The 23,697-nt window shown below is 39.8% G+C and overlaps 1 protein-coding gene across 2 annotated transcripts in view; it reads right to left on the bottom strand.

Moving 5' to 3' along the window:
* TES (testin LIM domain protein) overlaps window positions 1-21,372 on the bottom strand; it is a 45,035-nt gene extending 23,663 nt beyond the window's left edge. Inside the window, exon 1 of one of the 2 annotated variants that reach the window (XM_068549344.1) lies at window positions 21,184-21,372. In XM_068549344.1, coding sequence (XP_068405445.1) covers window positions 21,184-21,210 — 27 coding nt within the window. In that variant the 5' untranslated portion in view covers window positions 21,211-21,372. Of the gene's footprint in view, window positions 1-20,638; window positions 20,660-21,183 lie in introns of those variants that run through there. The other variant, XM_068549345.1, reaches the window with a different exon arrangement.
* Window positions 21,373-23,697: the final 2,325 nt, after the last annotated feature.

Below are 23,697 nucleotides of genomic sequence, written 5' to 3'. Positions count from 1 at the left end.
GAGCTGGAAAGGATGAGCAACATCTAACTCAGTAAAGAGGAGGAGGAAGTACGTTCAAGGCAGAGGGGACACCATATTTGAAGCCTGTGACAGAAGAGGGATGGTTAGAGCTGAGGACATCTTAGAGTACTTGAGAGGTGATACGGCCAGCCTTGCAGCAGGCCAAGTGGGGTTCTCTCTCTTTTTTTTCCTTTTCCTGAGGAGGAAATAAATCTCCTGAACAATTTGGTACGGTGTCTTAGGCCACCAGATTTAACAGAGAAGACATTCCCAGAGAAAGAATGATACTCTAAGGAGGAACCTTTAGAGAAAAGCCATGCAGGCAATGGGGGTGGGGTGGAGAATGGGGGGAGGGGGGCAAGAGCCCCTCTTAAGTTCTGCTGGCCAAACCTCAGGGTTAGGGAGACCCACGGAAATAAAGTGCGTTATGCAAAAGACAAGAGAATCTAGCTATTTTAGTTTTCAGGAGCCCCGACTCTGAGAAAATCAGTAATTTGAGAAAAGGGCTCTACAGTCTGCCCTGGAAAGCTCAGAAAGCACTGCTCCAATGTTCTTCCACCCCTGCCGGCCGGCCTGCCTGGAAGGTCAACTTAATCTCCATACAGGCTCTTTCCTGCAATTTGGGTTTGTGACCACCTTAAGAACATGTCCCTTCCCACCTTCCCAAACACAACACTTTGCTCTTCCCCCAGGGCCCAGACATAAGGAGTGAGGGGACTCTCAAAAATCACAAAGAGACAACAAGTAAATGAAAGAGAGTGGAATGAGGTCATGGCAATATGATACACTCTCTCCTGCTATAACCCAAAGGAAGCAGTTCTAATTAAAAAACAACACTCAAACCAAAAAAGCACCTAGTTTTCAAAACCACTGTTAGCAGCTAAAGTGATTAGAGAGTTTCAGACTGGCAATGAATTTACTCTCTTTAAGGGAATTTTATTAAATTTCCCCTGTAAATGAAGCTATAAAAACTCAACCTCCTTGACACCCAGCATTGAAGATCTCTAACTTATGCCACTTACTGGGTGGATACGTCTTCCAAAATCTTACCCTTTTTATCAACCTCAGCTAGGATACAAAAGCACAAAGCCACTCAGACAACAAAGATCTGTGGTTCACACTCCAGCATTTTCCCTGTTTCGTCGATGTGCCTAGTTCCAGGCTAAATTATAATCCAGAGTGCAATGTATTCTCTAATCCTGTTCAATCCAATTTAGATGATAAAATTGCACCCCAGCAGACACATCCCTACTGGTGTGAGGCAACTTTCTTCTGCTTTTGTTCCCATGCCAATTTAGGCATCCAGGCATCTGCTACCCTCCCTTTAACCAGTCAAACATATATCAAATGAAGTAAAATGTACTGATTTTACTCTGTAGTAAAATGAGTTTCAGAGCCAGAGCTGCCCTAGGCACAGTTTCTCAAGACCTATTCTGAGACCTTTTGGGCAGAGGTCACAGGAGCTGGGATTCCCCAACTCTTCCTAGTCTCAGTTTGAGGGTCTGGAACCCCATCTGTCCTAGGGGCTCAGCCAATTTCTCTTCCTCCTTACTCTGTGTTCAGGATTCCCTTAAGTCCAGGATCCAGAATTCTTCTCACTATACCTTGTCCTTCCCTCTACCCGCAGCACAGACTGCATCCTTTGGTCAGGGTCCTTCTCCTTTCCTCAAGAGCCATGGCTGTTACTCTTAGACATCCGGATCTCACCGGTTAGTTTCTGCCCAGGTTTCTGGGCTGGAGAATTGTTGGTGAGGGATGAGAACAGGGAAGGTGTTATTTAACGATACCCATGGTGTGTGGGAGGGGGTGGTAGAGAGGAAGAGGAGTCCAGAAAGTATTAGCTCCTCAGCTAAGGCAGCCTGGCTGCTTAGAACGTGAAGTTCAGATCCTTGGAGTAATGTAAACACCAATATATGTGTGCTCATATGTCATATGTCACGAGAATTAGCTACACCAGGTATTAAGGAAATGATCAAGAATTACATGGCTAAACAGTGAAAATGTAGAAAGGGCACTGGAAGATAGTCAGGAAAACTGTGATCTGGTCCCAAGGTATTATATCACTGCCAAGTCCAGTGATTTTAGAAGTCATTTTTCTTCTTTAGGCTTCATCTAGGTAATGAAGGAATTGAACTAGATCAATTCCAAGACACCTTTTAATTCTAAAATTATGACTGAAAATCATGTTTCAGATTAACTTCATCTTAGTTGTTATTCAGCATGGTCATCTCCTCAACATTTAAACACTAAATAGAAAATAATTATTTGAGAAAGCTAATATATTATTGGCTCTTGCAGGTCAGAATCATTTGGAATTCAGCTTGGAACAGTAGTTTATAAAGTACACATAGGAAACAAAAAATTTACGTTCTGAGGGATAAGACACAGTTCTGTTGTACATAATTATTTCAACAGCAAATGTGATATAGCATTCCCTGCAGAGTCAATGCTTGGTGCCTGAAAACACATGTTTTTCATAAGCACACAAGTCCCAAAGCTGTCTACTTCATATAATTTTAGTAACGCATTCTGGCCAGCATCAATCCAGGGTTATGACAGATTAATTTTTCTTCTTCGGTGTCCAAGAAAACAGGTCCTTTGGATTGACTATATTTGGAAAAACTACAGTCACGCTTTAGGAATACCTATCAAGGTCCTTTGAAAAAATAAAAATGACATATAATATTTATTCTGAAATACTAGTCATAGACAAATAAGACTTTTAAAATATCCTTAATTATAGGATCCAGATACTGAGCTTATAGCACTATGATCTGTGCCTCCAAACATCCATCATCTCCTGCTTGTTTTAGAGTAAGAAATGGGAATGGGTTCAATTTCTCCATATTCATAATTTCAGGCAACCAGATAGGTTGGCAACATTTCAAGTGACCCTTATGACCCAGGAAAGGGTACTGCATGTCAGATACTTTAAAGAAAGAGGAAAGAAGAGTAGAGAACATCTGGTATTTCAAACACAGTCTGAGTTGATCTGGATACAATTTGGGTCTGGAAGATATTATTCAGTATTCATGGTGAGATCATCTGATTCATGCTGTTTTCATAACCAAATTTCCCTCTGGAGCAAAAAATCATATGTGGTTACTAAACAAGCAAGTGTTACTAAGACTTCTTTAATCATCTTGGAATGAAGCTGACCAAGGTAGATTATATGAAATACACATATATTCTCTCTCTCTGTACATGTGCATCTCTATTCATCTACCTATACATATATATGTATACATGCATTCATATTACACTCTTAGGCATTTTAGAGCTTGTTCACACGAATGAATATTCTGGACAAAGGAACTGCATTTCTAAGTAAATAATTCCTCTCAGCACGTGGCTCTTTTAGAAACCTGGTATAATCTGTGAAGTTCCCCCCACCCAAACCCAAATCGATATGTTTTCATTAATCTCTGACATAAGATTTTAAACAGTTTTAGATTTTTAGCTCAATGCCTGTCTCACATTATCTACTAAGATTTTCCGTAACCACCCCCCATAGAAAAAAAAAAAAAGGTTAGGTTGCATAGAAAACCAGACTTAAATGTAAAAAGAGAGGCATCCTTTAACTTCTATAGTTTGCCAAGTGTTTTAGGTGAGAGCACTTTATAGGTGAGAATAATTTATTGTGATTAAGAGCACGATTAATTATTCCTACTAAAATTGCTGTTATCTTTTCCTTTGCTCATAAGAACGAAAACTTCCCATCTCTCACTTACTCAAGTCTGAAATACATCAGAACAAGAATGAAGAAAAAGTCGTTACCTAGTCACCCAAACTCGGGCCGGGAGGCCTTCTTTATCCTTGTCTAAGCCATGCTTTTTACGTCCCTGTCTTTTCTGGTCTCTTCTCTAAAACCTACACAGTTTCCTCCTTCATCTCCACTCCACAGTTCGTGTTCAAACTTCTTATCACATCAACCTGGGAACATACTCTCCAAACTAATCACTCCTTTCATATAATGTCATAGTGCTGCTCCCAAAATTATTTTAATAAAATCCAAAGATGATAATAACATTCCCCTTGTTAGGTATTTTTAATGAGTGCAGTGAATTTCACATGTCTTAGCCTGGCAGAGAAAAGCCTTTTCAACCTGGCAACACCCTCGCTCCTACAGCTCCCTTCCTCACACCTCTCCCCTCCAGCCATGCTCTGCTTCTAGACAAGCTTTTTCCTTGCCTGGATCTCATTCCTCTTCTCCTCCATCTGGTAAAATGCTACTCTCTATACACCCAGTTCAAACAGCAGTTACTCCGTGATACCTTCCTTGAACTATCCTCAGCGAAGTTCTTCTGAATTCCTATTGGTCTTGGTTCAAATTCTACTATTTAGTCCCTTTTTTCTATACTATGACATCCATTTACCCCACTAGACTGTGAGTTTCTTGTTCATATTTGAATTCCTGACGCCTGCTACACAGCCTGAGATTTATAGAAATGCCAAAAAGTGTTATCTATTTATTTAATACTTGTTTTAATTATCAAATGATCTATGACATAGCACCTTTACCCCAAGGAATTCCCATTGCTTTTCACAAGAAAAATAACAAATAAAAAAATTTTTAAAAAAGGGCTCTGGCGGGCTTCCCTGGTGGCACAGTGGTTGAGAATCTGCCTGCCAATGCAGGGGACACGGGTTCGAGCCCTGGTCTGGGAAGATCCCACATGCCGTGGAGCAACTAGGCCCGTGAGCCACAGTTACTGAGCCTGCGCGTCTGGAGCCTGTGCTCCGCAACAAGAGAGGCCGCGATTGTGAGAGGCCCGCGCACCGCGATGAGCGGCCCCCACTTGCCGCAACTAGAGAAAGCCCTCGCACAGAAACGAAGACCCAACACAGCAAGCAAGCAAGCAAGCAAGCAAGAAAGAAACCCAAAGTTTAAAAAAAAAAAAAAAAAAAAGGGCTCTGCCACGGGTGATGGTGATAATAAGAGCAATGGCAAATATTTATTGAGCAATTGTCAGGCATGGTTATAAGGTTTTTACATGGATCATCTCATTTTATACTCATAACAATTCTATGAAAACTATTAATTATTATCTGCATTTCATCCAGATGAAGAAACTAAAGCAGAAAATTGTTAACGGGCCCAAGGTCAGTTGCATTGCAGGATGCCTGTTCTTAACCTCCAGTGCCTAAACATAGGTCATGAACATGGAAAGACCCAGGGTTAGATAAATATTTAGTAATTAATTTTTTAAAAATAGAAAGAAATATAATTTTAACTTGAGATCAAAATATTATAGCCAAGAATAAAATACTCAATGAAGGGTCTTTAGTTTTCAAGACCACTTATTCAGAAGTGGGAATAAAACTCTTCATAGCAGATTCTAGGATTCATTTCCACATCCCTTCAGCTTTTCAGTGCACGAAGTACAAAGCCAGAGCCCTACATGAATTTGTATCATAAAATCCACTGTGAGACAAATGGACTGACACCTTTTTGTTCACACATAGTAGTAAATCATCACTAACAAATCATTGTGATAGGAAAGAAAAGGAAACAAGTGATCTTTCAGTCTAAATAGTTTATAATAAATTCTATTCTGGAGGTATTGGGTCAATCTTCCTGGAACTTTAACAAATTAAATAGATAACTCCCACCCAGTCTTCCCCTACATTTCTTAGGTCAGTACCAGTATTAGGTAAGTGATACAAGGGCTGTAACCAAGGCAATCTGTCTACTTCGATCTGGGATGTCAAATTGCAGCAGATTACCTAAGACATCCATACAACTTCAGTAAATATGGTAACGTTTTTGACGAAGATCAGAAGTAGATCCTGCTGCTTTTTTCTAGGAAACAATAATGAATTTTAGTTTTGGTAGGATACCTTGAAGCGATTCTAATTATGCTTTTTATTAATGAGCACTGGTAGTTGTGAAGGTGGAAGTGGTAGTAAAAATACCTCAACCACCATTTGTTAAGATGTTAATACCTACCAGGCACAATACATACATCACCTTATGTAACTCTCAAGACAACCTGTGGGAAAGTGTTATCACTCCTATTTCACAAATAAAGACACTGAGACTTGGGGAGATTAAGAAATTTGTCTAAGATTGCGCAGCTATCTTGTCGGCAATATGCCAAGTGCAGAGCTGAGATTTGAATCTTGGCATTTCTAACTCTAAATCCTGAGCTCTTGACTACAAAGTCACCACTTCTTTCCTCCAAAATGAGACTTTGAAGATAAGTAATGATTTAAATGAGTAATATGCCTCATCTGTAACTTCTGTAGAACAATAGATTTTGATCTGAAAGACTGCTTATTCGTCACCAGCCAGAAGCTCTCCTTCCTAGACAAACCTGAGACTGATTATAAGAAACCTGAGTGTCAGCTGCACTAACACTGAATGCCCTGAGGTGATTAATCACACACACAAGAGGGCCCTCAAAAGAATGGGTCAGGAGTCAAGGAAAATATCCAGGGTCCTGATGCAAAATAGGTCTCTTCCAATGTTATAGCAAGAGAAAAAATGTTTTAAAAGAAACAACGAAATACAAATGAACAAATTGAATCTCAGAGTTGAAAGATCTTTATTCAAAACATGGAGACATCACTAGTACTGAAAATTACTTACTACATTATATAAACGAATCCATACATTTATGCAGTGTCCAGCAGTTATATAATGAGGCAAAAACTGCAATAATTCTTTTCATTTTTTCTTTCAAATCACTAAATTCCTAGATTTATAATGGAAAACCTCTGCATTAATTGCAAATTACCCTAAAACTTAGGGGCCGAAAATAACAAATATTTGTCATCTCATAGCTTTCTGTGTGTCAGGCAGGTGGGAGTGACTTACCTAGGTGGGCTGGCTCAGGGCCTCTTGCAAGGTTGCAATCAGGGGTCAGCTAGGGCTGCAGTCATCTCAAGGCTCGACTGGAAGGAGATCCACTTTTAAGCTCTCTCACATTGGTACCTATGACATGGCAGCTGGTTTTCCCAGGGGCAAGTGATCCCACAGAGAGTGAGACTACCCAAGACAGAAGCTGCAGTCTTTAATCTTGAAAGGGATATACCATCACATCTGCCATGTTATATTCCTTGGCAGCAATTGACCAGGTACAGCCCACACTCAAGGGAAGGGCAATATACAAGAGTATGAATTCCAGTAGGTGGGGATCAATGGGGGCCACCTTAGAGACTGTCTACCACAGCCTCTATTCTGTTTTGATTTTAAATACTAAGCGATTTGTGATGACAGACTTTACAAAGGGAGAGGATATAGGGTGTGCTTATCTACCACCCCTGACTTTATTTTTTTCCATTTCAAATATTTAAATGTGTCTTCACCCCAACGGGCATAGTAAAACAAAACTTTGCTCATTCCTTTATAAATTCTCTTATTCACCTCAATTTAACTGTTCACTCAGTCAAGATCAGGGAACAGTCTTCCAGAAGGCAGGGTAGAATATGATTTTTAGTCTCTAAGTCTTATTCTCTAACCATCTCAATGTATATACATACACACTTGTGTGCACACATACTTGTGTTTTAGAACACAGTCACAAACCAGAATACAAAATATCAGGTTTGACTAGCAAGAAATTTCTAGAAATATATTTAAGAGAAAAATTTCACAATTTTTATATGTCATAGTCCTTAATGAATAGAGAATAAAACTGGAAAAAGACTGATATAAACCTTATTCTATTACATAACTCTTCTGGTGATGGAAAGTAAAGGAAAAAGTATATAGCACTTCTTTGTGATATCAGAATGTAAATTACTTGATTCAAATTAGGTAGTATTTATAGTTACCAGTTCATAACTAACTTCTCAGTACTGTATACTTTTTTGAAACCTAATGTATCCTCACCGTATTATTAGGGACAAAATAATTTAGATTTTTTTAAAGAGATTGCACTTATTTTAGGTAGCAAATTATAAAAAGAAATGTATTGTGTCTGTTCAGTTTATGCTGGCTCCTTATAAACATTTTTCAAACTGACTACTATCAAATAATTTTTAAACTCTTACGTAAAGGCAGTCACTTGAGATGTTCACCAATAGAATACCTCTTCTGCAAATTCTACTCAAAAAGGGCCTCCTCCTAACTCTGTTACTTTGAGAAAGACAATGCAGGCTATAAAAATGTCACAGGCTACAATTGCTGATGAAATGGCTTCTTAATTAGGATAGGCTGAGCTCTGGTTCAGTGGAAAGACTCCATAATGCATTTGCTTTTATACACAGGTCTCAGAGACTCCCAATTATTAGCTATAAAAGGGATTTTTAAAACTTGATTCCAAAAGCCATCTGTAGGAGTCTCTTAAAAGAATTTAGATCATGACAAACAGTTCTAATTTGGTCTTGTGTCACTACCTTCACAGCTGGCTCTAAAGAGTGGATTCCACAGATAGTGCTGTGTACTGAGAAGCCTTTATTAAGACTGCATATCCCAGAACTTGAATATTGCCATCATTGTTTACCAGGCCTAAGGGCTATAGTATTATTTCTTTAGGAGTAAACTGTTATAGGAGTGGGGTGAGGATAACTATACAATTAAGTGATTATTGCCACTAATTGCCTATCTAATCAGAGCACACACAGGAAAAGAGGACAGTACAGGCATGTTTTCAGAGCCAGAATGAAGGGAAAGGCCTGTGGCGTTGGTTGAGAGAGCTGTTAGAGAAGGATGCCCAGGGAATCATGAGCATCCAAAGGAACCTGGAGAGAAAAGCCCAACGGAGAGAAGGCTTTCACAGAAAATTGGGGGTAAAAGGCACAAAAAGACAATCTTCTCATTTTCCACTTTTGCCCAGGATTGGCGTTCAGGTGTATTTAGAGCAAAAACAAAGTCTTATAGCACAGATAGGGGTCTTGGAAACTGGGAAAAGAAGGGAGAGATACAGAAACCCTACTGCCAGATGCCTTATGCTTATTTACTTATTGTTCAGCCTTTTCACACCATCCCTTACTCTGGAAAAAATGAATTATGTTTATATGATGTGTTGTGTAAACGTAAGTGCCTTAACTAATTTTTGATCCATCTTCTGATTTTTGATCTATTAGAGAAGTGGTTTGGATTCACATGCTTTTTGTTCTATATTTAAACTATAGCCCAAGGACTTTGTCACTACAAAAGGTACACAAGACATCATCTTAGATTTGTCTAGGGTTCAGGGGAAATAGACAACTTTCAAAATCAAAATTAGATTTGACTAGGTTAAAAGGGGGCCCATTCTCAAGTGACCAATGATGTCAGGGAAGCTACAGTGTCCTGATTCTTTATTCTTTCTTATGTACAGAGGGCTACAAGGGTAATTCAGAATGAGAAAAGCCTTCTCTAAGACCTTTTCCATAGCTTTCACTGTGGGAGGCTGAGAAGACTTACATCCTAGCAATAGAGGGGGTATGTTATGATCTGTTGCCTAACAAACCACCCTTAAACATTGTGGCTTAAAATAACAATCATTTATTCTGTAGTTTCCGGTCATGATATTCTGCTCATGCTTCTGCAGTTTAGCGCCTTGGGCTGGGTTCAGCTGGATAGTTCTTCTGGTCTGAGCTGGGCTCACTATATCTGTAGTCACCTTTCAGGTGAGCTAGGGACAGCTAGTATAGGGGAACCTCAGCTGAGATGTTTCATCTTTCCTATGTCATCTTTCATCCTCCAGTGGGCTGGGCTACGCTAGTTCACATGATAGTAGCAGGGTTCCAATAAAGTAGTTAGAAGCAAACAAGCCCTCGTGAGTGTGGAGCTTCTTTTTACGGGGAGCCAATGTAGTCCCAACCCACAGCTTGGAACCAAGCCCAGACTATATCAGCTAGACTCCAGTGAAATTTCCTCCTCTACCTCAAGAGATGACAAAGTGTATTAAATAAGAACCAAGATTAGGATAGAGATATAGATCTTCAGCAGTAGGTTAGGTTCCTGTACAAGCTCAGTGGCACACTTCCTAAATTCAAACCTGAAATCTAGGAAAGTCACAAATCACTACAGATCATGTACCTTGGCTTTCTTTTAGAAGAGTCAACACTGAAAATGTTACGGTGTGAATACCAAGGGTTTACAGACTTTTTGCAGCCATGTTTCTTTGGTTCATTTATTTATTCTTCCTGGAATTCCTTCTTTGCCTACTGAAACCTTATTTATCCTACAGAAGTTAGTTTGAATGTTGTTTCCTCCATAATGTTGTTCCCAATATACCCAATTAAATTACTTCTGCTTCTGAAACTTCATAATACAGTAGCCACCCCTTATCCACATTTTTGCTTTCTATGGTTTCAGTTATACACGGTCAACCATGATACAAAAATATTAAATGGAAAATTTCAGAAATAAACAATTCCTAAGTTTTAAATTGCACTCTGAGTAGCGTGATGAAATCTTCAGCCTTTGCTCAGTCCTGCCTTGGATACGAATCATCCCTTTGTCCAGTTTATCCAGCTAGTCACTTAGTAGCCAACTTGGTTATCAGACTGACTGTTGCAGTACATTGCAGTGCTTGTGTTCAAGTAATCCTTATTTTTACTTAAACACATTATTGACTGGAGACGTATTAATTCATCTTTTGTTACCCGAACGTTATTGACCGAAGACGTATCAATACATTTTTAGAGAGTGGTACAATTAACGTAACCGTGAGAAGTTGTTAGAGCTTAAAATTGATCAAGGGTTCATTATACAACTTATGATTGTCGTTATCATTCACATTTTGCTCCGTTAGGTTTTTGTGCCAATCTTGTGTATATTATAAACGTAAAATTTTCAAAAATGATGCATTGCGAAATGTTGAGTGCAGAAGAATTTTTCGGTGAATTTTATGCCGATACTTTCTCCGACTGTCTGAGCGACATATATACTAGTGTCTCAGAAAATGATAGTTCTTCAGAATATAGTTCTGATTCAGATGATGTGAATATTAGACCAACAAAAAGACAAAAAAACCCTTAGTGATCGATTCTGATACGGAAAGTGAAAATGAAACTCACAGTGCTAGAGAATGCTCCCTTGCTTCTACAGAAGAGTGGATTGAAGACAACATTTCACGAAAATTAGAAGAATTTACAGGGGTGTCACGTTTAACTAAAGACTGTAATAACTTGCAAAGTGTTAGTGAAATAACAATTAATTTTTGGCCAGCCAAAATAAAAATCGCTGGCCACAGGCATTAGTTTCTGGAAAAATTCCCCGGTCAATAACGAGTTAGTAATGGCTCCAAAGCGCAGGAGCAGTGATGCTAGCAATTCGGATCTGCCAAACAGGAGCCTTAAAGTGCTTCCTTTAGGTGAAAAGGTGAAAGTTCTCCACTTAACAAACAAAAATTGTACGCTGATGCTGCTAAGATCTATGGTAAGAAGGAATCTTCTATCCATGAAATTGTGAAGAAGGAAAAAGAAATTCATGTTAGTGTTGCTGTCGCACCTCAAACTGCAGAAGTTATGGTCACACAGTGCATGCTAATTGCTTATTTAAGATGGAAAAGACATTAAATTTGTGGGTGGGACACACAAACAGAAAACATGTTCCAGTTGGTAGTAATATGTGGCACCAGAAAGCATAGAGCCCATACGAAGACTTCAGCAAGGGATCCCCTAAAATGTGTTACGCCATTTACTGCAAGTAAGGGATGGTTATAAAGATTCAGGAATAGGTTTGGACAGAAAAATATAAAAATTACTGGAGAGGCTGCGTCTGCCGATGAAGAAGCCACTGCTGGGGGGCTTCCCTGGTGGCGTAGTGGTTGAGAGTCTGCCTGCCAATGCAGGGGACACGGGTTCGAGCCCTGGTCTGGGAAGATCCCACATGCCGCGGAGCAACTAGGCCCGTGAGCCACAACTACTGAGCCTGCGCGTCTGGAGCCTGTGCTCCGCAACGGGAGAGGCCGCGACGGTGAGAGGCCCGCGCACCGCGATGAAGAGTGGCCCCCGCTTGCCGCAACTAGAGAAAGCCCTCGCACAGAAGCGAAGACCCAACACAGCCAAAAATAAATAAATAAATAAATAAAAATAAATAAAAATAAAGGAATTCCTTTAAAAAAAGAAAATTAAAAAAGAAAAAAGAAAAAACACCTTTCAATTCAATTATCAAATCAAAACATTAAAAAAAAAAAGAAGCCACTGCTGAATTTGTGGCAGAGTTGAAGTTAATTAAGGAGAGAGACCACATCCACAAAACTTTTATTACTACAGCATATTGCTATAATTTTTCTATTTTATTATTAGTTATTGTTGTTCATCTCTTACTGTTGCCTAATTTATAAATTAAACTTTATCAAAGGTATGTATGTATAGGAAAAAACAGTATATATAGGGTTTGGTACTATCTGGGGTTTCAGGCATCCACTGCGGGTCTTGGAACATATTCCCCGCAGATAAGGGGGGGGATACTGTAGTTGTCTGTATTCCTATTATTGCACTGCTACAAAGTGTGGCAGTCTGCAAACTGTTGGTTACCAGTCTGTGATCAGACATAGAAAGAAACTGAGAGAAAGCAATTAGGAATTGTTAAGCAATTTGACAGTAATTTTATGTCTGATATACTTATTTTTAAAAAAATTGGCCTCGTATTTGTCTTTTTTTCCTTTTAGTAATTCATTTTTATTGTTTTAAAAGTATCAGCCCATGACAGATTCAGAATTTTGAAAAAATGGTTCCTCAACATAGATATTTTGAGCAACACTGTATTACAGCACTTATTTCATTCTATCTAGCACTGTAGTTAACATACATGTCTTGCCCACTAGCTAGCTTGCCTACGTTCCTTCTGACATCACAGTATTTTGGGGGATACAAGCTCCACAGGTGATATTGATAGAAAAGGAGTTGAGATTCTGTAGTCTTATATTTAAACTAACCCTTTAATATTCTCTATGAAAAACAAAGGGTGACTTTGTTTTGTTTAACCCCCGATTATTTTTATTGTAGGCCAGTACCCCCATGAAGGAAATATATTCTTTACCTTTATTTTGTGACTCATTCTATCAAGACTTCTATGATGTTACACTTATAGAAATAAAAATCCACCTAACATTTGCATAATCATTTTGCAATGAAACATGGTATCACTTTATCTTCAAACAAAGCACAGGCAAGTTCATGGTGGCGGCAGACTTATTAATGGACTCAGCACCAAGGCATTGGTGCTAGGCTTTCAGCCTCTTTTTTGCTAGGCTCACTGTTCAGATAAGAACCTTTATAACCAACAGACACCCTGAAACCCCTTTTTAAAATCTGTATGGTGGTCAGAATGTCACTGTAATAAACACAGGCTGAATCATTTGTGATTTGAGGATGATCCAGCCTCATTCAGAGATTAATTATGTTTATATACTGGTAGCCTAGCTGTCATTTAGCAGATAAGCTCTCAGCAGTGCTCAATGCCTGGCTTCTCCTACAGTTTCCCCCCTCAAGCCATGCTCAAACCCAAGCAGTCCTGCTTTCTTGGCGGACTAGCCAAGGATAAGAGAAGTTGGCAATCCTAAACTATGCTCTTCTCCTTTGTTGAGTATGACCAAAATAAAAGTAATGATACCTAGAATCAACCAATTTTTATAGCTAAATACTCATTGTGATAGAAACATGAAACACTTTCATAGCACTGTTCCCAAATTATACCTAGTAAGTTTCTTTTCGTTCTCTCCTCTATCACCTTCTGTTCTTTCTTAATGTTCTTGTCACTGGCTATGAACAGTGATTAAAGTGGTTGAGAAGAAAGAAAGAAAAGTAATTAAAAAGTCATTTTAGGGTCACAGCATGAACTTGCATTAGAAAATTACAGTCAAGCATATTATTATCTAATTTCCCATTATTTAAGTAGGGAGTTAGGTAGATCAGGTACTTAGAAAAATAAGCGAAACCAAATATGACTTGAGCTCTTTTATAGGAGAATCAAAGATTGGAGCTAGATAGCTGAAAAGCATAACCTCTAAATTTAATCCTCTAATAACAGTGCTTAAGGCAAGTTTTAATACATGGATTCTACTCAAAGACTAGGGGTGAATTTATCAATTATCAAACTATTTTTCCTTAAAATCTTGAAAATTTATGAGGTTTTAAAACCCATTTTGAATTTGGTTAGTCTTTTCTCTATTCTCCTCTCCTTGAAAAAGTTGATTTCATAATTCATAATTTATATAATGCTCCCTGAACATCACCACTTTGTAAACAGCAAAATAATTTCCTATATGTACTATATATTAATGATCTAATAAACAGATTTTTAAAAGTCATTCTTTCAGGTACCATGACAGTAGTTACCAAACAAAAATTAGTAATGAAAAAGACAGTTTGTGTATTTTATAGGTGTAAGATTGTAAATATTTTAGCTTTATCTAATTATGAGCTTTTTCATATTCTAATACATAAAAACTGCCTTCTCATTTCTTTTTCATTTGCCATTACTTAAGACAAATAATAACCCCTAATTACAAAGTTTGCAAAACCGGGAACCAATGCCAAGAATCACCACTAAATTAGGATATTCTGGGACTTCCCTGGTGGCGCAGTGGTTAAGAATCCGCCTGCCAATGCAGGGGACATGGGTTCGAGCCCTGGTCCAGGAAGATCCCACATGCCACAGCCTGTGCGCCACAACTACTGAGCCTGTGCTCTAGAGCCCACGCACCACAACTACTGAAGCCCGCACACCTAGAGCCCTTGCTCCGCAACAAGAGAAGCCACTGCAATGAGAAGCCCACACACCATAAGGAAGAGTAGCCCCTGCTCGCTGCATCTAGAGAAAGCCCGCACGCAGCAACAAAGACCCAACACAGCCAAAAATAAATAAATAAATTTATTAAAAACAAAAAGATAGGACATTCTGTGTTGGAAATCTAGTGTACTCCTGACCTGTAAAGAGTTCACTAAGGGATATAATCCCATTTGCGCTTACTTTCTATCATTTATTTTGTCATTTACTTTCATTTACTTTTTTTTGCTCTATCATTCCTCTCAACAGTGTAAGTTCTATAATACAAGATACCTTGCCTTTTTGTTCACACTATACCCCAGAGTTTAGAACAGTGCTTTGCACATAAACTACTCACATAGTTTTTAAATGACTCATCTTATTTTGGGAGAGATAACTTTTAAAGACAATAAAAGCTCCATTATTTTTCATTTTCCTGTAATTAAGTACCAAGGAAAGTGATACATCATGCCTAGGCTTATTTGACTCATGCTAACAGAGCAGTTTATATGCCTTTGAAGCTTTATACTACAGATTTAAATTAATTAAACTTAATGTCTTCAAATACCCCACAAATATTTAAAAGGCAAACTAAGTAAAAACAAGTTGAAAGAACAGCTAAGACCTATGAAAAAAAAAATTGTTTCATTTTTCTCATGGACTTCACAGGAGTATATATATACATGCCATTTCATTAAAATCACATATATTTATATATTCTTGGCTTGTATGATTTTTAAGCATTGTGGAACACTATTATACTTGGTAAACTATAATATTTTCCATAGTCAAAAAGAGTAACAGCGTTTGAAGAAATCTTAGAAATCACTTGGTTCCCCTATTGATTTTTATAGATATGAAAACTGAGATCCAAAGTAGCCAAGATCACAAAAACTAGAGTGGACCCAGATCTACTAACTCTCAGCCCAGAGTGAATTTAATGATATACTGAAAAACAGGAGTGAGAAAGCTGATATAGTACAGAAGATCTTTCTGTATACTACAGCTCTTTACCTATACTGGCACTTACTGACCTTTTCTAATTTCTGAACACATTGTAGTGATCTGGTTTGTAAAAAAACATATTCAAATTAGCATGGGGCAAACTACTTCTGGTTCTCAGAAAAAGAACATAGGAAGTAGTACTCTTTTACCAATTTATCATTCTCTTTCTACTAAATAGGCCCCTCAGAGTAACCCTGATGGTCCATGATGTTAATTTCGTGCTCACAATGCTGGTATCATCCTAGAGCTCAGTGAGAGGCTAACAAAATAGTTGAACATTTTGGCATTTCCTACTGCTTCTCGGTAGCTCTTGTATGAACAGTTCTCTTCCTAGCACTGAACTTATTTTTTTGTTTTTAACTGCTCTATTCTAAGCTGCCTGGTCTGCCATTCCAGTGGCACTTTGAGCACTTTGCTGCTAGGAGAAAGAGAGGTTTAGCCTACCATGCTATGTGTAAGGCTTTCTATCAACTCTGGGCTTCAGCAGGTAGAACAGATTCTTCTACAGGCCAACCATGAGTGCCTCTATACAATTCCAGATGTCACTGGTTGAAATCCCAAAGCAGAGAGCCAAAAGCAGGGTCGCTATTGTTCAGAACAATATTAAGTAGCTAGGAGGCAGCATTATCATTGCTCCCAACAAAAGCTGGGAAGTTGGAAGAATCCAGAAGATATGGTCCAGAATATTATTGGAGCTTATGGAATTTCTTTGACTGTAAAAGTCTCGCAGAAGTTCCTTTTCGTGATATTTTTACTTATTTAGACTTTGTTTCCGTGCAAAGAAGGTCAAAGGCAACTTACACTAAAGGGCATACATATAACCATGGATAAAGTATAAATAAAATGTAGAAAACCAGTAGGGTGGTAATTTTATTGGAATAGAAACCATTTCTTCCAATATAATTCCTTTAAACAAACCAATAAAAAATGTTGAAATGGACCTCAGGTTATTTCTCTTTTTATATTAGGGTACTTCATTCAACATATATGTAGTGATCAAGGCAAAGGATATCAGAGGACTCAGGCTAGGTGGCATGATGGGAGTTGCATGGATTCTGAAGACTACGGTTCAAGATCATAGTTAGGTTCTGCCAGTTTCAGATTAATGTATCTAAGCCTTAGTTTCTTTATCCTTAAAGTGAGGCTAAGATCTACTTCATAAATTGCTTTGAACAGCAAACAAAATAACTATACAAGTATAAACAGGATATGAATTTCACTCTCAAGAAGCTTGCAATCTAGGTAAGAAGAAGACTATAATCTACAGGGAGAAAGTGATGACTGTCCTAAGAGTTATGATAACATACTTAGGGAATACAGAAGAAAGAGATTTTCCATCCAGATAGGAACAAGAAGAAAGATCACCTGGAGAGTGATGTGTGGTGTGGGTAGGGTAAGGAGTGTGTCTTGAAAGATGAGTAGTATTTAGTATTGAAGGTGAGCAAGCAAAGTCAAGGAGAGAGGTGATGGTACACAGCTAACAGCCAGCAGAGACATAAATCCCTAATTCTACTTCACAGGATAAAATTAAGGAACAAAATCAATAGAAAACCTACTATAGTTCTATTCAAACCAACATTCAGAGCAAGTTAGAGAAAGTGACTTTTCATATCCAATTAATGTAATGACTGACACTATGGGTTGGAAGAGATAAAAGCCCCGCTGAGGACCACTTTATTCTATACTTGTTCTGACAGAGTAAATGCCTCTAAGGTAAAGCCCTGGAAGTACGCAGCCCTCCCATTATCCCAAGCCTTGCCAATGATTCTCACAGCAAGAATGGCTTCAAGCAGAGAATTCAACTGTAGATTTGTGCCTCCAGGTCACCATTTACTTGCCTTTTCCATTCAATCAGGGGCCACCTAAGAGAAAAGGCTCATTCTAATTTCTAATGGAAACAATCTTTGTGGTTCAGTACTCTCTCCAAGTGCAATCACTTGGTTTCACTTTGGTTTTTTGGCAAATGACAGAAGCTTTCAAAACATGTTTGGATGCTGAGAAAGGGGGTTTTTAGTGACTCGTAATCTTTAAAGTACATCTCATCTTTTTAAAATTAAATTAAAGAAACAAAGAAAAGAGTCCTAAGAAAAAAATATGCAAGACATCAGGAAGGATCAAAAGATGGAGGTTAGAATGGAGGCAAACAATGAATAAGGTGTAAAATTAAAAGCTCTACAGCAATTCCAGGCAGCATAAGGGAAATTACTAGAGTTCTCTTTCTCTCTGGTATGTTTTTAAAGGGAAAAAAAGTGATTCTCATGGGAGAGTAACACAGAAAGGAAAGAAGAAAACATCTGGCTGTGGGCCATGATTTACCATTCACCACCAAAATGAGACTCTGTTTCTGCTTCTCAAAGTCCATTGCTTTTTCCAAGCAGACACAGGCTCTACTTACACGAAGTCAATTATAATGAAGAGACATAAGATAAGGAAGAGATCTAGACAAATAACTCAGAAGACAGGGCCAATACGTAAAAGTCAAATTCTACTCTAAAATATTATTGAAACAAAAACTCTGTATAACTAAACTAGCTCTCACATCCTAGCAACAGCTCACTTACCTCGAACAAAACAAAATATATAAAATCTAATTATAAAAATTCCTTGCCTTTGTGATTGTGTGTTTTAACTGGTAATGAATCCAAATTTATGCCAATGATATGGACACCCAAGTTCTCTTTTTATAAACAAAGAATCTTATAATAGCATCATCCACCTAGGTGGTTGTGAATAAAGACAACCCTTTTTAATTCTTTTTACACGAAATGTTAATGGGAAAGAAAAGTAACATTTATCATCTGCCTGGAGAAAATTTCTTATGAAAACAACAGTACAAGGGTTTTAGAAGGAAAAAATGCCATGTATCTTAAAACAGAAGTCAAATTTAGTTTTACTTAAATGGTTGTGTCTTTGTTCCAACTTCCAACCAGGCTTTTTAAAAGGTACATTCAAACTATTAGTTTTCTTGTATACCCAAGTCAAAAAGAAGGGAGACCTGAAAACTATTTAGGTACCAAAATAGGGTAAGAAGGCTCTGATCATAGATCAGAGATGATCTTGTAATGTTTCCTTCTTCTGGTGTCTTAGAAAGCAATTTCTAAAGGGAATGCAAGTTTCTTTTTGAGATTATGAAATGTGTTCCTGGGACCTCTAAATTCTTTGTGCTGGGAAACATTTTGTTGAATCCACAGAACATTAAGTCTGTCAAGGGTCCTGCATAGACACAGAGGGTATGGTTGGCAGGCAAATTGGACATCTTTGGGATCTTTTAGTACTTTCCAATTTACTAGTTGAGGACTCTGTCCTGAGAATCACCAGTGATGACAAAGTAGTGAAACAAGGATTTATTACAGTCATGGTATTGTCTGTAAAAGCTTAAAATTTATGGAATCCTTTTTCTTGAGGGTGGGGGAAGGGGAGAAGGAGGATTAGAGAGAAGGATAAGATTCTTGGTTGAAAAGATAACCTTTTAAAGTAAAGGGGAGATGGAGGAGAAAAATTACACCATATATCAAGAGCATTACTTATTATAATACACATTCTAAAACTAAGGAAATTGTTTATAAATAATGTCTGGATTTTTCCCTTGCTAGCACATGTAATTCTTAACTCTGTACTTTCTCCCTCAGAATTACTTGTTCTTTGTCTCAAATAATTTCAAAATCACTTTTGGATGTTGATTTTTTTTTCTTTTAAGTAGATGTTATTTTTCAGAGCAGTTTAGGTTCTCAGCAAAATTTAGCAGAAGGGACAGCATTCCCATATATCTCCCTACTCCCTTTCGAAGCTTCCTCCAGTGTCAATATCCCACATCAGAGTGGTACATTTGTTACAACTGATGAACCTACACTGGCACATCATCATCCCCCAACGTCCATAGTTTATTTTAGGGTCCACTCTTGGTGTTGTTCATTCTATGGGTTTTGACAAATATATAATGACATGTAACCACCATTATAGTAGCATACAGAATAGTTTCACTGCCCTAAAAAAATCCTCTGTGCTTCACGCATTCATTCCTCCCCTCCCAAAGGATGCTGACATTTAAAAAGTAATTTTTGAAGCAATATATGTTTAAGCATAGACAAGACCTCCCAAATTTCTGACAAGTACTAAATTACCGACTCTTTCCCACTTGAAAAACAAAATAAGAAGTGTTCATCAACAGAAGACTAATTAAGCGGCAAACAAAATGCTTTCCTAGTAGCAAGCAAAATTAACAAGAAATTTTAGTGTCATCTAAAAGCAAAGAAAATAAGAAACCAAACTGTAAGAGAAGAGAATGCAATCAGGACTCTCAGAATTTACACTATGTTTTCCCGTCCTTGGATTCCCTTTTGAGTGCCGGTTCTAGCCATAAGGGGCAAACTTTTTTTTCCCACTGCAGGTTTTCATTTTTCAACAGCCTCCTGACCTACTATTTTGCACTTGCATACATTTTCAAAAATCCAGTTCTGGGCATGAAACAGAATTAATGCTCAGGTCAGGAACTTTGTCTTTAGAAGATGAAATAATGGCAATGTTGGCAACCCACAGTGGGCAAGAGAAGAAAATTAGGTTCTATTTTTTCCCCTTTTTCTCTCTGCAAAACTTCCTTCCTTATTTGATAAGGAGCAGCTAGCTTAAATTTACCGCAAAGTAAATATGAACAATTCCCTGGAATGAGATCTTTCACACAGAACGTTACACTGGAATGTGACATCAGCATTCCTTTTGAGTCACAGTGTGGTCCCCACCTCTTTCTCCCAAGAAACGTAAGGCTCCCCAAATCAGGGAGCGGCTCAGGTAGGGCCGTGGGGACTGACGCTCGGAGGGCAGCCAGGCAGGAAACGTCTCCTGGAGCTAAACCACTGGTGACGATCGTCCTTTGGGGATAGCTGCCAAACAGGGAGAACACTTTCTTTGGAAGAGGGAGGCAGTGCTTTGGAAGTCAAGTAATGCATGACCAAAGAAAGAAGAAAAAAGAAAAAACATCATCACCTTTCACGTTATCACCAGCCGCGGGTGCGAAGGAAGCGCATTCAATCAACGCTCACTCTAGAGAGCCTCGGACAGCCGAGCTGGGAGGGGAGGAGGTCTGAGCTGTCACAGTCAATCAGTGACCCCAAACCACAAAGGCTTAATAAAGTTGAACTTCCTGAGGCAGGAAGAAGTAGTGTCACAGCCTCGCCTTAACGCGCCCTAACCTCATCCTTTTCTTTTAGGGAGGCACAGGCGCAGCTGAAACCTCTTAAAGAAAGTTTCGAACACTTCCAACCGTTGGACGTGGTTAGACAGGGAAAAATGTCCCGTGCCACCTTCGCGCGCGCGCGCGCACGACTCTCCGTCGCCCCCAGGTTTCAGGAGTTTGCGAGGCCGCCGGGGATCCCCTCTACCGGGAGGGTCGGGTACCTAGGCCCCGGGTTCCGGAGACCCAGAGCTGGCTCGCACCCGGTGGCCCGTGCGCCCCACCCGCCGCTGGCAGCCAGAGGGCGGCGCCCCGCGCAGGTGAAGCGGCCGCTGCCCTGCTGCCCGCGCCGCCCTACCTTCTTTACTTTGGCCTCCAAGTCCATGTCTGTGTGTCAGAGGGATTCCGCCTGCTGTCCGGGATCTAACACCCAGGCTCGCCTGGCCTCCGGCACCGCTGCGGGTACTGGGGGAGAGCTGCTGGGTCTCCGGCACCGCTGCCACAGCCACTCGTCCGGCGCCGTCAAACTTCCGCCGCCCAGTCCTCTACAGACGGCTTGAGGCGGGGACCGGGAACAAAGAGGCCCAGGCAGCCAATGGCAGCCGGGCCCCGCCGGGAAGCCGCCAATCACCGAGCGCCGCACGCACCTTCGCGGCCGGAGCGCGGCGAAGGCAAGGTGAGGGGCGGGGCCCCGTCCGGGGCGGCGCCCTGCGGAGTGCAATTCGGTATCCCTGACCTGGTCTCTGAAACTGCCCTGGCTTTCAGCCGACCTGCTTGGTAAAGAATTGGAACCCAGCCTACCTCCAACTGAAGAAGAGCCCTTCCATTCAGTCAGCTTGTACCTGTTTTGCTTGGGACCTTGGATATGTGTCCAGCGGAGTATTATACCACTACTAGCTTCTTGGTTTCTTTTCCTAGCAAAGAGATGGTGGAGGTTGTTAGGGATCCTTGTGATGGGTGTTGCACCCTAATTTCACTATTAAGTTGTGGAGATGGCCTTTTCTTAAATGCTTTTCTCCAAGTCCCAAGCACTGGCTGGGGATCTCCTCTCACAGCCTTAATGTCAATGAAGATGGTTGTGTGTTTTCTGAGCACTTGGTAGTTCAAAGATGAGGATGATGTGAACCACTTCAGAGACAGGTTATGTCATTCCTTTGGAAGCAGAGGCTTGCCCTTTGTCCTTGTTGTGTGAAATGGTGTGAGGGTGCTCATGTGCCTCATGTTTTGATGAAGCAGTTTCATAGACATAACAAACAGCACTGAAGCACTAGAGCTGGATACAAATCATGGCCTCATTCAGGAGCAATTGCAATGAATATACCATTAGCTTGGTGGATCTGAAAGGGATCCTAAGGATTATTGAGTCTAGCGTTCTCATTTTGCAGGGAACTGAGGACCCCAGAGGTATAGGGACCTGCCCAATTGTAGTCTCCTGGGGGCAGAGCTAGTGCTCATGAGTCTTTAAGCAATGTCTCCAGCATGTTTGGGACAGCAAACACAGCATTTTGATTAATTAAAAGAGAATAATCCTTCCCCCCACCCCCCCGCCCCAGTTCACGGTAATGACAGAAAACTATAATGGTCAGATAGCAGGTGACCTCTTAATCTGGCATCTAATTTTAAAAAGGAAAAAGTCCCAAATCATGTAGATATTTAGGTCCAGATTTCTCTCCCCTTTACCTCTGGAAATTTGGTAACTGAAAACACCCCAAATTCATTTTAGCTAACACTTTTAACCCTTTGCTTACTTGGCTATTTATTAATGTTGTTCAACATGAAACCAAGCAAGACCCTGCAGTACCTTCCCAGGGACAGACCCCTGGTGTCCTCTGCTCCTTTTCTGTAGAAGAGCTTTAGCCACCTAGGCCTTTCCCAAGTTCCAAAGAGCAGATTTAAACAGAGAACTGAGAAAATGCAGAAACAAAGGGAAACAGTCAAGCAAGACTAAATAATAATAGTTTAACCATAAAATAAAGTCAAGGACCTTTAGTTCCTCCTTAAGGGCTATAGATAATATCCTGAACCATATCCTTGAGTTGATTTTGCAAAAAGCAGACCCTCCCCCCCAAGATGAAAACTGCTGACCACCAGCGTGTAGACCCCAGACCAGTTGGAATGAATGAATCTTCAGGGATTCCTGAAACAGCACCCTGTTAATTCACCATTGACCAATCAGAGAATTGTGCACAAGCTGGTCAGGCACCCTGCAACCCACACCCCTAATGTTGCCTTTAAAAACCCTTCTCTAAAAGCCATTGGGGTGTTCCAGTCTTTTTTTTTTTTTTAAATTAATTATTTATTTATTTATTTTATTTATGGCTGTGTTGGGTCTTCGTTTCTGTGTGAGGGCTTTCTCTAGTTGCGGCAAGTGGGGGCCACTCTTCATCGCGGTGTGCGGGCCTCTCACTATCGCGGCCTCTCTTGTTGCGGAGCGCAGGCTCAGTAATTGTGGCTCACGGGCCTAGTCGCTCCACGGCGTGTGGGATCTTCCCAGACCAGGGCTTGAAACCGTGTCCCCTGCATTGGCAGGCAGATTCTCAACCACTGTGCCACCAGGGAAGCCCTGTTCCAGTCTTTTGAGCATTAGCTTCCTGTTCTCCTTGCTTGGTGCCTTGCAATAAACACTATACTCTACTTCACCACCGTCTCATGTCAGTAGATTAGCTTTACTGTGCATTGGATGAGCAGACCCAAGTTCAATTCAGTAACAGAGCATTGATTTATAATGTGATGTTTTCCTTATCCTATTAATAAACTAAAAATGGAATGACCAAAATGGTCATGAATTTTTCTTCTCACTCAGTTTAAGTAAAACTTTCCCATCCCATTTTCCCAAGCCATCCTATAATGTTTGGGCCCCTACAAAGTTTAC

The sequence above is a fragment of the Eschrichtius robustus genome, chromosome 8 (genome assembly GCF_028021215.1).
Source record: "Eschrichtius robustus isolate mEscRob2 chromosome 8, mEscRob2.pri, whole genome shotgun sequence".
Lineage (NCBI taxonomy): Eukaryota > Metazoa > Chordata > Mammalia > Artiodactyla > Eschrichtiidae > Eschrichtius > Eschrichtius robustus.
The sequence above is the reverse complement of the archived record's forward strand: the minus strand, read 5'-3'. Positions and strand labels throughout refer to the sequence as shown.